The following is a 13,652-nucleotide window of genomic DNA, read 5'->3' as shown; positions in this document are numbered from 1 at the left end:
ACATAAAGATACTAGACACCCAATGCCTGTTGTATTTGACTGAAGTTTTATGCATCTAGCTCTTTTAGACCCTTTTGAAAATTTCAGTATAAATATAGGACAGAGGTGTGTTAAGCCTGGCCTTTTTTTTTTCCTGAAGGTTTGTTTTCCTCAAGCACAAATTAAACAATCCTGGTATCTTAGTCATATTTTACTTCTACTTTCATGAAAAAACGTCTGTGACTTTTGTGACAAAATAGTACTACGGAGTAAGGGAGAAAAGCAAAGACTTTTAACTAGTTTCTAGCAAGCATTTCACACAGTCATGGTTGCTTTCCTTTTAGATGAAGTTCACTGCATTCTTTATAGTCCTGTCTTTAACATTTCTTTTATGAGATCCCGAATAAATCACGTTAGTTTCTGATCTCCCTTCTGCTCTCTGTTGGCTGTGCTTCTGATGTATTTTAGACAGCAACAATTGAGTTTGTACAGTACCCACTTCATAGCTAATATTTTAATAGTCCAACAAACTTCTTGGTCTGTCCTGCCTCCACTGGAACACAGGAGCAGCAGGTACAAGCAGCCAATTAGCTACAGAACCACTTAGTTAACTCTGACCACAAGTAGACCATTGAACCAGCCTATTCCTGTGGGCCTGGTGTTGATACGATGTTCGTATGAATAGTCTGTAATGAGAGACAATAAATCCTGAAATGTTCAGGAAATGGACAAGTGATCAGGTACAGCCTAACTTTTTGGCTCCACTTAACAGAGAAACCCTTGTTGTTGAAAACTTTTGATTTTGTTTTATAACAGTCTTATTTATCATAGAATGGTTTGGGTTGGAAAGGTTGGAAGGATGATTAAAGATCATCTAGCCCCAAACACCCGTGCAGGGACACCTCCCACCAGATCAGGTTGCTCTAAGTCTCGTCTAACCTGGCCTTGAAAACTTCCAGGGATGAGGCATCCACAGCTTCTCTGGGCAACCTGTGCCAGTGCCTCAGCACAATCTGAGTGAATATTTTTTTCCTGATACCTAATCTAAATCTCCACTTTTTTAGCTTAAAGTCATTACTCCTTGACCTATCACAGCAATCCCTGACAGAGTCCCTTTCCTGCTTTCATGTGGGCCCCTTTTGGGTACTGGAAGGCTACAGTGGAGGTCTCCCCTGGAGCCTTTTCTTCTCCAGACTGAACAACCCCAACTCCCTCAGCCTGTCTTCATAGGAGAGGTGCTCCAGCCCTCTGATCTCCTCATGGACCTCCTCTGGACTCACTGTATTATGTCTGTGTCCTTCTTGGGCTGGGGGCCCCAGAACTGAACGCAGGACTCCAGGTAGGGCTTCATGAGCAAAAAATTTGGTCTTATCAGCAAATTTGCTGAGGGTGCACTTGATTTCACTGTCCATGTCACCAACAAAGACATGAAACAGCACCAGTCCCAGTACTGACCCCTGAGGACAAGTATTTGTTACTGATCTCCACCTGGACAGTGAGCCATTGACCACAACTTTTAAAGTGCAGCCATCCATGCAATTGCTTACCCACCAAGTGGTCCATCCATCAAATCCATGTATCTCCAATTTAGAAACAAGGATCACTAACCCTGCTCAGCACTGGGAGCAACTTTTTTGAAGTTTGAGCTCTCTCGGGCAGATAGTGGAATGCTCTGAAAGCTCTAATTACAAGCATAGGTAATACCTTCTGTAAAACCCTTACACATTACAAGTGTGATAGTGAAACTATCTGTAGATAGTTTGCGACTTGTAAAACATTACTGTTATATCTAGGAGACAGCAGTAAGTATATGTACATTCCACTAATCACCATCAACAGAAAAATAAGTAAAACCCTACTCTGCAGGATATACAAACATCCAGTGCTTACTCCCATGAGCAAAGGTCTGGAAGAATACATAGGTGTTAAGCGGAGAAAACCGTAGATGCTTTTTTGTCCTACCCTTTATCTGCATCCTAAATAAAACAAACCTGAAACTTAGTCATCTAGACAATTTAGATTCTCCAGGTATGCCATGGCTGACCACTTCAAGGAAATTGGATACTATGGCTAAGCACATGTTACTTCTTTGGTGGCAAACCCATCTGGAGAAATTCCTTCTCCCTGCCATCTTGGTCCTGTCCCATGGACTATATTGTTCCCTCCTTAATTATTCTGAGATTACTGTGTAAGCTGTAATTTTATCATATCTACCCCAGGATGCATGCATGCTGAGGTGTGTGGAGAAATAGAATAAGGTATTTGGTTTTTGCGCTTTTTACTTCATAATTCCACTCAATATCCTTCATCAGACCCTGCAACAACAGTCAGTCATGGGTTGGGAGGGTCTGAGACTAAAGGATCAGTGATGTGTTACTGGCTTTATTCATTGCTGCTGAGGCAGGAAGCAGTTGTGTTTTTATGTAGGAGGATGATTAAATGTACACTGGAAGGGAAAGATGCATGTTTTCAAGAACAGGAGGAAGAGGTCAGTTATTTCTAATGTATGCATCAAAAATAAAGCAAATCAATTATGTTTACATTAGCTGATTTTAAACCTCAATTGAAAACATTACCAGATACATTTTTACATTTTAAAAGCACTGGTGAAGACATAGCTCTAAGTGGCATTCACAGTTTTCCTTTAAACCTTTAGTTAGTAATCCTTCTCTGTTTTTCTACTACAAGGCAAGCTGCTGTAGTCTAACCTGCTAGGTATTGTAATGGAAAACATCTTAATTTGCTTAATTTCTATCACTCCACTAATTTTTTGATGTCTTTGCCTCTTGCTTTGAAATGCTAAGGTTCTTGGACAGTTTTTTTGCCCTAAAGTAAATTAAGAGCTATGATTTTTTGATCCAATGATTAAATGGCATTGTCATAATTTACTATAAATACACTTTTAAAATGGCATTTGGCTGAACAGTTTTGCATACCAATCCAGACAGTAAATTAAGGCAGGGGGAACAGAGACTGTAAAAAACAAAACTCCTCTTACAGGTAAGGGCATTAGTTTGGGGTTGTTCCGTTACGGGAAATCTATGCAGACTTGCACTCCGCAACTGATGTCAAAACTGAGAATTTATTTGGTAGTGGCAAGAATTTTTGTTCTAGGACACAGAGAGACATCTTGAGTTTGCAACTCAAAGGCCAGTCTGGGCATAGAACTCCTCAGTTGTCAATAAAGACCAGGTTCAGCAAAGCAGCATTTATTGCACCTAAGACTGTAAGCAGCACTGTTACGTCATTTTACTTTAAAATTCCTTTGATTTATTTTCTCTTAAATCTTTTAACCCAGATACTAAATGAAGCATTCTAGTTTTTATTAATAAAACATGGTTAAAACATGATCTGCACTGAGCAGTAAGTGTAAGCCAGTCTAAGTTATTTCCAAATATTCTAATACCAAACAGTGGAAAACACTATAAAAAGTTACTTTTTTTTTTTTTTTTTTTAATTAGAGATTACAGAAAGATAAGAATAGATTTTATAAAACAGTTAGGAATTTGGAATCGACTCCACAGGGAATTAAAACGTTTAAGAGTTCTTGGTTGTATAAATATGTAATTCAGTGGTAGTACAGATACTGGACTTCTGTAAGGCTTTAGACACAGTCCCACACACATTCTAATCTCTAAATTGAAAAGATATGGATTTGAAGCATGGACCATTCCCATGGATAAAGAATTGGCAGAAAGGCCACACCCAGAGAGTGGTGGTCAATGGCTTTATGTCCAGTTGGAGGCTGGTAACAAGCGATGTCCCTCAGGAGTCTGTCTTGGGACTGGTGCTTTTCAATATCTTTATCAGTGACATAGATAATGGGATTTGAGTGCACCTCAGCAAGTTTGCAGATGACACCAAGCTGAGTGGTGCAGTCGATACAACAGAAGGAAGGGAAGCCATCCAAAGGGACCTGGACAGGCCAGAGAAGTGGGCCCATGTGAACTACATGAGGTTCAACAAGGCCAAGTGCAAGGTGGTGCACCTGGGAACGATACAAAGATGGTTAGAGGGCTGGAGCAACTCTCCTATGAAGAAAGGCTGAGAGAACTGGGGATGCTCTTTGGAGCAGAGAAGGCTCCAGGGAGACCTTACAACATTTTTTCAATACTTAAAGGGATCTTGTAAAAAGGATGGAGGAGGACTCTTTACTTGGGTAGGTAATGATAGGACAAGGGGAAATGGTATTAAACTAAAAGAGGATAGATTTAGTTTAGAAGTTAGGAGCAAATTCTTCACTCAGAGGGTAGTGAGGCACTGGCACAGGTTGCCTAGAGAAGCTGTGGATGCCCCATCCCTAGAGGTGTTCAGGCCAGGCTGGATGGGGCCTTGGCTAACCTGACCTAGTGGGTGGCATCCCTGCTTATGGCAAAGGGGTTGGAGTTAGATGATCTTTAAGGTCCCTTCTAACCCAACCCATTCTATGATATTTTACAACATTTATGAGCAAAAGATGCCATCTGAAATAAATAGAAAGTGTCACTGTACATAAGCTAGTAACAGAGAAAGGTAACTCTTATTCTTTGCATTTTGATGTAGTAATGCACAAAACAATGCATTAAAACAGTTTTTCCTCCTTCCTTTAGAAATATATTTGGTGTCTTAAAATTTCTCTGAAACCCTATTTGTTATGTCAGTTCAGGCAGCTTCAGCTGGTATGTAAGCAGAAAAGCATTAAACGTCAGCAAACACTTTTGAACACAAAGGTCTACTGTGTTGTGTAGACTTCTGTTACTAAGAAATACAAAGCCCATACTGCAGAAGTTTCATAGGGTAGATCAGAAAGAGCAACCAATTCTGAAGACCTCAGTGCAGTTGTTAAGGTCTGGTACCTTGGAAGTGGTAATTGCAGTTAGGAAGTAAGGAATAAGTTAAAGTCACTTTCAGGTTGCTGTCTTGCAGCGAAGTCCCAACTTCTTCAAGCTTTCTGTCCCCGAAACAGCAATGTGCAGTTATAAACTACCCCACTGTGTTTTCTCAGCCTACCCTCTGAAATGATTTATCGATGAAAAGGCAGTGGACGTTATTTTGACAAACTACAGTGTCAGTAAAACCCGAGTGGTAAGACTTAAGAATTAGGATAATTGTTTCAGTTTAAGTAGGCCTGATCCTTTACACTTATTATGGGATTCGAACATGCATGTAAACATGCATGTAAATAATATTGCGAAAAACTTGTTTGCTCTGTTGTGGTGCTGTATAGCTTAAATCAAATGGTGGTAAATGCTGGAATTAATTAAATATATAAATGCCTTGCCTATAGTATTTCATTAGTGAACTATTTTGCTTGAAAGAATATTCCTGCATTTTTAACTATAATCAAAGTTTCTTTGGTAGTGCAGAAATAGCTGTGTGGAAACATAACATTGCTTCCTGTTATTTGTGTATGATTTAGAAGTCACTATCACTGAAGATATGAGTGGAAGGAATTGACACATGCTTCAAGGGAGAAAAAAGACAGTAACTATGGTGATGAGCAAGCTCAGCATATTTGGAGTCTGGTATAGCTATGATTTGTCAGATGAATTGCATAGATAATATTATTACATAGAGAATTACTCTTGTGACCTATGTCAAAATGCTAATTTTATTATAGGATTTTGAAGTCTTAAAATATAGCTAAATATCAATTTTATATTTAATCTTGCTGTAGATGCATAACTAGGTAGATTTACAAGTGCTAGTCTATAAGTGCTAGTTTAGAGACTTAGCAAAACTGTCTCCCTGTTCATACTTTTCAGTGCTCTTCTTTTCTTCTATTCTCAATCCCATAGCTATGTATTTTGTATTTTGAGCACTTCCTAGCTCATATTCAAACCCTTCCAACTGCCAGTTTACAATCTAACTCCTCATCTTTTTGATTATTGTCTCTTAGAAATATTTTCACCCCTTGAGCTGTTTTTGCTTCACCACCCTTAGCTCTCTGTTCTAGTGTAAACTCCTTGCACAGAAGAAAATTTTCACCTGGCTCAGATGAAGTGAAAGATTGTTCCTACCAGGAGTACTGTCTTCAGCTCTGAGACCCCTGACATAAGAGGGACATGAACCTGATAGAGCAAGTCCAGAGGAGGGCCACAAGGGTGATCAGAGGGCTGGAGCACCTGTCCTGTGAAGACAGGCTGAGGGAGTTGGGGTTGTTCAGCCTGGAGTAGAGAAGACTTCAGGCAGACCTTAATAGAAGCCTTGCTGCTATTAAAAGGGGCTTACAGGAAATATGAGGAGGGATTCTTGATTAGGGTGTATACATATAGGACAAGAAGTAATGGTTTTATGCTAAAAGAGGGTAGTTTTAGGTTAGTTACAACAATGAAATTCTTTATTCTGAGGTTGGTGAGGCACTGGAACAGGTTGCACAGAGGAACTGTGGATGCCCCATCCCTGGAGATATTCAAGGCCAGGCTGGATAGGGCTTTGGGCAACCTGGTCCTGTGAAAGGGGTTTGGAGCTAGATAATCTTTAAGATCCCTTACAAACCAAGCCTTTCTATGATTCTCATCAGATACTTCAGGTATGGGATTGTCCTTCTACCATAACTTCTTGACAAGGCATTTGTTTTTTTCATTCAGGAACTTTTTGATTCTGTCTTTCATATAATTTAATTTGATTCCAATCATGCTGTAGATTTCTTCAGAGTGCTGCTGTGAAGCAGTAACAATTGTGCCTGAAGTTAAAGCAATTCCTAAGCAGGATACATCTAAGAACAAGCTACTAAGTGTACAGTCACACTGTGATGCATACCTCACTTTTAGATATATTATAGTTTTTCTGGTTCCTTCAGTTTCTCTGCCTCACCATCTCCACTGAAGATACTGAAAAAGCATGGTAGATTGAATGTTAATTCTTGGACTGGGAGAAGAGAATTTAGGCCTCCTCATTTACAGACACACATAAGGAGTATCCCGAGAGTAGAATAATCCTTAATATATTACATGCACATACTGGAACTAATCAAGCAATCATTCCTCAAAGTAGAGTTTATTTAAGTTTGAAAGTTGAAAAACCTAGTTGTTCTATGCAGTGAGGCCACTGTTCCTTTCCTCTCTTACCAATTTTATCCCTGTATCCATCCACCTATCATCTTAGACAAGAGTAGGGAAAGAGTCTGTCTCTCAAAAAACTGAAGGCTGTTGTAAGGTGAAACAACAACCAAGCAGTGGAATATAGTTTGGCAGGGGTGTTTTTGCAGAAGCAATGTTACGCAGGAAGCAACACTTCAGTCTCCCTTCCATGAAAATCAGATACTGGAATTATGCGCTTGATTAGATTAAAAACAGACCATTTCATATCACAATTAATACATTACCTGAGTAGGGCAAGTGCTAAAATGACAGTGTATATTGCTGCTGTACTACAGGTTCTTGTACCCTGAGGATTTTAATGAAGAAAATCAACCATATGAAGAAATCAATTTACTCTTATCTGTGAAAAGAGAATTGGAACAGAAAAAGGGTCAAATACTGTAAATATATTACAGAAGCAACGAGAGACATCTCAGACAGTAATTACAGAAATGCATCTGAGAGTCATCTGTATGTTAACTATCATTTCAGACCCAGTCGCTGTGGCCAAACTCTGTCTCTTTCAGAACTCTGTGGCCAAACTCTGTCTTTTTCAATTTCCTACATCAGTGATTAAAGTAACCCATACAATATGCAGTGGTGACACAGTTTCTCAGAGGTTCATGTTCTGTGCACTGCAGGAGATGGAGCTTTTCCCACAATAATGTGCACAGAACTAGATTGCACTTGACACAAAGATGAATATTTGAATCCCACCACATGCACAGCATTTCTGTGACTGACTCATGCAGTTAGCAGTTGCTACATGTTCCTGTCAGGGCAATTTTTTCCAATACTGTTATTGGAAATTTTGTAGATAGTTTTTGCATCCTTAATCCCTAAGAAATGCTTTTGAAGGATCAGAGGTAAGGCAACAAGAATAATCTACTCAAAACTGTGTACCAGTGGAATAGCGTAGCACAAAGCAACAATATTGCTGATCACCTTAGAGAGTGAAAAGTAGTAATAAAGCCAGAGGGTCTGAAGTTGTGCTGAATCACCATTATATCTGTCAGAAATGGACTTGCAGTCGTTCAGATATGAGCTTTCAGACACAAACTAGATGCAACCAGTGAAAATTTTGAGTAATTTATGCCAGTTTCATAAAGGATTATTTTGTTTACCCTATGCTTCTCAACCTTTTTCTCCAAACAGAGCTTTTTTTAAAAAATTCTTGTTAGCCTCATATCATCCTCTTCTTACCTTAATTTTACTCACTTGTCCAACAATTTCCCTTTGCACATTCAATTGCTCTGCATGCTGTAAGTACCTACTAACTGACTACTCTTCTACCTGCAGGCAGTCAGGTGCTGATATGGCAGCATATAGTCTTTCATTGCTAGAGAGAATACCCTTTGAGAAATTAGCACTTTGTTAACCATCAGAGGTTATGAACACCCTGACCATAACAGTGGTGCGCAATACAGGGGCAGGTTAGAGCTTGCAACATTTTAGTATCATTCTGCCAGGTTCAAAGTCTAAGGCTAGAAGTCATAATTAAAATATTGATTTAAATCTACTGGTGTTCACTTTCCAAGATGAGCTTTCAAAAGGCCTTCAGAGCTTTTTTTGTTGTTGTTTCCAGACAAGATTAGATTATTGTTGAACTGTTTGAAGGTTAGTTAAACCCTTGTGTGTAAAAGTACAATTTAAAGGTGACCTTAAAAATCTGCTTAGGAAATGGGGACTTAAGAGTTTCTTTCTGTTTTAGGAGGTTTTAGAGTGGGGTCACCGCAGTTGTCATCACTTTGCTTTTGTGTCCCCCTCCGTGTTGGATACATTAGCTGAGATGCATTCAATTTGCTGCAAGATTTTGTTCAGCTGTCAGTTTATGCATAGTTTAAATAGTAGTAATAAGGCATTCATCAAAGAACAGCCTCTCCTCAATTAATCTCTGACTCAATAGATATACTACGAAGTGATCAGCTGTTTGTATTACTTAACAGCTGCTTCTGTGGAAGATACTGTAGAAAACTAAACCACTAATAGCAAGTCAATTTATCTATTTACTTATTCATTTATTTATTTATGGTGAATAGAAGTTTGTTATGATCTTGAACATTAGTTGTTCTTGAAAGATTTGGGGTAGGTACGGTTTTTCAACTGGGAAAGCATCCAGCAGGAGCTCTCAGGACTTTTACAGAAGACACACAAAAACTGCACTTTTGTCCCCTAATACTTCTATTGAGCCCCAGTCACTTCTGCAAGGTAAAAAAGCTGTTGTGAACTGCCGGGTGCCCTCAGTTTGGATTGTCTTCAAAAAAAGATACCCAATGCTTTTTTTTTTTTTTAGGGGGCATGATAAATATAGGATCATTGTTGAACTGTGCTGTATCCTCTTTAGGTGAATAAAAATGTTACCAATTTATAATTCTGTAAGAAAGCAAATAAACAACTCCTGATTTTGCTTCTTATTTCTCTATTTCCAGTAATACATGAAGAATAAAACCAGGACAGAGAAGTGACCGTGGTTAATGAAGAGCACTTTCTGCACTCCTGATTTAAGAAGGAGGAATTTGCTGAGCCTAATAGACAAAGAGTAATAATCAACTGAACTTTTTCTAAGAAATGTCAGGATCTTTGAACCATAGAAAGGATTGACGGACTTTGCAAAAGTGATGTGAAACATTCCACACTCCACTATCATCTGCTGTTGCTTGCTGAACTGTGAAGACCTGCGTATTCGAGCTGCTTTCTACTATATTGCCAATCACCTTTTTTGGACTTGGAAGTAATATTTTCTTATCAGCTCTCTAGTGATTTCATTTGCATGCATTCTGTAATTATGCACAAGCAAAATATATTATCTGCTTTACCTATTTAAAAATAAGCACAGTGGTGAATATAATTAATTTCACATGTTTTTCACCCTTCGGTTGTAATCACTTAGATCCACGTCAGTGGTAATAGGAATTGATGCAAAGGTTAGGGTAAGCCTCTGCACATACTAGAAGAAAATGAACCTCTAAAGACATTTTCACTGTTGGTGAAAAGAAGAAAAGATGTTATTTATAACAAGGCCTTATGTTGTGTATATATATATTGTCTTTGGAATATTTTCAACTTTAGTTTATTTCTTGTAAAAGAGAAATTATATAATTTATTTAGTAAATACTACTGTAAACTATAGTTTTATTGATGAATAAAATATTTTGTTCTCAAGACTATCACGACTGTCAGCATGCTCGTGGTCTGTACGGGACTTACTGTTCTGGCATGTCTCTACCTTGATGACACAGCTTGAGAGGGATCTCGAGATATACCAACCACTCCGTAACAAAGCATCTGTATTTATCTCCTACCAGCCCTTTAATGAAGAGGGGAATGTTAACAGAAAAGGCAAAGGAATGCACTCAGTAGGCCTTGCTTCACAACGGTTTTTCACGTTTTTCAGTATAAGTGATTGTTACAAGATAAATATAAAAACTGTTCTGGTTTCCTTTATTTCCCTAGCGGCTGAGAGACAATCACAAGCACCGGCAATCATCAATCCAAAACTTGATGCAGTAGTGTTTTTAAAGAAAACTACACAGCTGTCACTTTGAAAGACTGCAGAAGTAACTGATAATTACATTTATTGTAAAAATAAGTACTATTAAACCTGCTGGATTGCCAAAACCAGAATTTGGCACTTTACAGTCCCATATGGGATTTTTTTACAATCCCATAACCTTAACAGGGAGGGGCGTATTACTCATTTATCATGCACAGAATAGAGAAACATAGAGGTCAAATGATTTTCTTTTCCAAATATGTAGAGTCTCTGGATTAACCTAGAGGCTATGTCCCATGGTTACACCATTTCCAGGCTTTAAAATTAGATTGCTTAATCTTAGCAAGATAATTCTGCAGCATTCCTCTTAGAAATGCAAGAGACAAATCTGCATGCCCTACAGGCAAAAAAAAATTGTACATCTATGTAAAGTGTCTGCTCAACTATGCACGGTGTATAGTATATTTAAAAGGTGTCCATGTGCAAAGTAGATATTTCTGATCAGTTTTATTTGTGGAGGAAAAAAAGAAAGTTCCTAGTTTAAGCACCAGATTAACCTCCAGAAGGCAAATATATGTCATTTTTCCCCCAATTATCTAGCAGGCTGTAGTGTCCAAATCATTTATCCTTTGGAAGACTTGAAAGGACACACAGCTTAAATGCAACCATTTCTGACCCAAAACAGAATGTCTGTATTCCTGTACTAAATGATTCAGAGTATGAACTACCCTTTGTGTACAGTCTGTTTTAACAGTCATTTATAAATGAAAACAGTAATTAATACCTGCAAAAAAAAAAAATCCTATATAGACTATGGAGCCTCCTGGGAAACCTTTCTCCAAAGCACATGGACTTAGAGCTCTGTGGTTGCACTGAGGGGGAAGAGGATTACAGCTAAGCAATGTTAATGATCAATAACTTGGAATCAATTTCTTTCTCTAACACATGAAATGGTGTAAAACTTTAAACATCCAAGATTACAAAAAGGCTTTTAGGATGTGTATATTTAATGCCTGGGTATTTGGTTTTTCTTCATTTCGCATTGGTAGTACTTTGATAGAAATTCAAAGATGTTTATCTATGAAGAGGATACGGCAATACATGTCAAGTAAAAATAAAATATGTACAGAAGGCATAGGCACGAATAGTCAGCTCCCAGGGGTATTAAAATGATATATTGGACTGTTTATCCAGGTCTAAACAGATGGAACTCACCACGGGGAGCAAAATTTGAAGAATGAGGGCACAAATGTGGTGCGGTGTTATCTGGATGCTCTGGTCTTGTAAACTGCCCAGAAAGAAAAAGCATAGGTTGAAGCCTGCTTATTGATACACAGAGAATAACTCCAGATACGTGTATTTGACATTGTAACTTAATCAGTATTCAGAGACTGAGCGTTGCCTTCACCAGTCCTGTTGAACAGTCATCCTGAGTTATTAAAAAAAGAGTACTTTGTGTCCTTGCATTAGAATTCAGCAGTTTGAAAACAATAACTCCTATCCCCTGTTTTCCTGTTGCCTTGGCTTACACTCCAGGTCAGTTCATTTCATATAACTCGATACTACTTGCCCAAACCCCAAACGCTAGGCAGGGGTAAAGGTCGTATAGAAGAGGTCATACACTCCAGCTATACTACACAGAGGCTGTTTGCTGACCCCTTTTTGCCATGGTGCATGCAGTAGCTCACAGAAAGATACTGACTCTGTACAGACTGAAGGCACAAGGCCTGACCCTGCAGCCAGTTTGCATTTGGAAATGCTTGGCAGGTGTTTTCTGCCAGCCTAAAAAGGTACTGATGGCAATGTGCTGTGGTATGAATGTTAATCTAAGGAACAAGGATCACGACAAAAAACATAATGAATCATTGCAAAAAATCACATTCTTTGTACCCTTTCAAAGTTGTGGAAACAATCGTCTCTGGTAGTAGTGCTCTGTGAAGTTCATTAACGTGAACATTGCTGTCGATTTCTTGATAGTTTTGAGAGTGAGATTGCTAATAAGGAAGATAATGCCCCATCTACACTAATTCATTGGCTCGTTATTAATTTAGAAACAAGAGATGAGCATTTCCTGCTGAGAGTTGCATATGACCTTTGACCATTAAAGAAAAATCACTGAAACTACCTGGAAACTACCAGAAAATATAATGTTTTATAGGAAAGGCAAACTATATAGGATGCTGTATAGGAATGGCAAAGTATAAGCAAGCACTATCTTTTACTAAAACAAACGAAAAAAGGTATTCTTCCAGCTGCTTTACCCTCTCCCCACCAACGTATAAAAAGGAATTGTTTGCTTTACTAACATATTTTTTTGACTGATAAAAGTTATTTCTCCCTACAAGCCTTATCTCAACATTTAGACCACTATAGCTGCAAAAAAAAACACAAGAAAAACATGAGTTTCTTCCAGTAGCGATAAGCATGTGGGATCAGTCTTCAAGGAACAAGAGAGCATCTTGTGTCTAGATGACATGTGAAAACTTCAGTGGCAGAATGCAACAAGGACGCTGGCCCCCGTACAGTCTGAGAGGAGGCACTGGCACCTAAGCAGCACTCAGGACACTGCTGGGAAGAGACGGGGCGGCCGAGCTAAGTTACTCAGTTTGGTAAAACCACTTTTAACTACACACATCAAAGTCTCAGTTGAAATTTGCACAACCTACTTGAATTCTCTGGGTCTTTGGCTTAAAGAAAACAGACAAAGTTTTGGGGAAAAAGTTGACAGTTTATTTCCTAAAGCATGGCAAGGTGCCAGCTGGTTACTGGAGCGAGGGTTTCAGACCTGTAAAAATGCAGCACAGAGTAATCAAACAGTAAGCTCCTTAGGACTTGTACATTTCATGTATTTATGATTTTACTTGCAATTTGTTGCAACGGGTGACGTTTATTTCGCACATATCTCTAATTTCAGACTGTTTGGCTGGGCCTGCAGCCCGAGCCGGGCCAGCCCCCCGCGGCGGCCGGGCCCAGCCGCGCTGCTCCCCGCGGCGCCGGCGGAGGGCGGTAGCGGCCTTGCGGCCTCCCGTTCGCCGCCGAGCCGGGCCGTGCCGAGCCGTGCCGGTCCCTGCTGGCTCCTCCCCGGCCGCTTCCTCAGCGAGCGGCGGCGGCGGTGGCAT

At 39.3% G+C, this 13,652-nt stretch overlaps 1 protein-coding gene across 8 annotated transcripts in view; it reads left to right on the top strand.

Annotated features, from left to right (window-relative positions):
* PIP5K1B (phosphatidylinositol-4-phosphate 5-kinase type 1 beta) overlaps nt 1-10,207 on the top strand; it is a 110,728-nt gene extending 100,521 nt beyond the window's left edge. For 7 of the 8 annotated variants that reach the window (XM_035310475.1, XM_035310478.1, XM_035310476.1 and 4 more), the window contains 2 exons: nt 8,005-8,011; nt 9,470-10,207. In XM_035310475.1, the coding sequence (XP_035166366.1) occupies nt 8,005-8,007 (3 nt within the window). In that variant the 3' untranslated portion in view covers nt 8,008-8,011; nt 9,470-10,207. The remainder of the gene's footprint in view (nt 1-8,004; nt 8,012-9,469) is intronic. The other variant, XM_035310472.1, reaches the window with a different exon arrangement.
* The last annotated feature ends 3,445 nt before the right edge of the window (nt 10,208-13,652 follow it).

The sequence above is a fragment of the Oxyura jamaicensis genome, chromosome Z (assembly GCF_011077185.1).
Source record: "Oxyura jamaicensis isolate SHBP4307 breed ruddy duck chromosome Z, BPBGC_Ojam_1.0, whole genome shotgun sequence".
Classification (NCBI taxonomy): Eukaryota; Metazoa; Chordata; class Aves; order Anseriformes; family Anatidae; genus Oxyura; species Oxyura jamaicensis.
The sequence above is the reverse complement of the archived record's forward strand: the minus strand, read 5'-3'. Positions and strand labels throughout refer to the sequence as shown.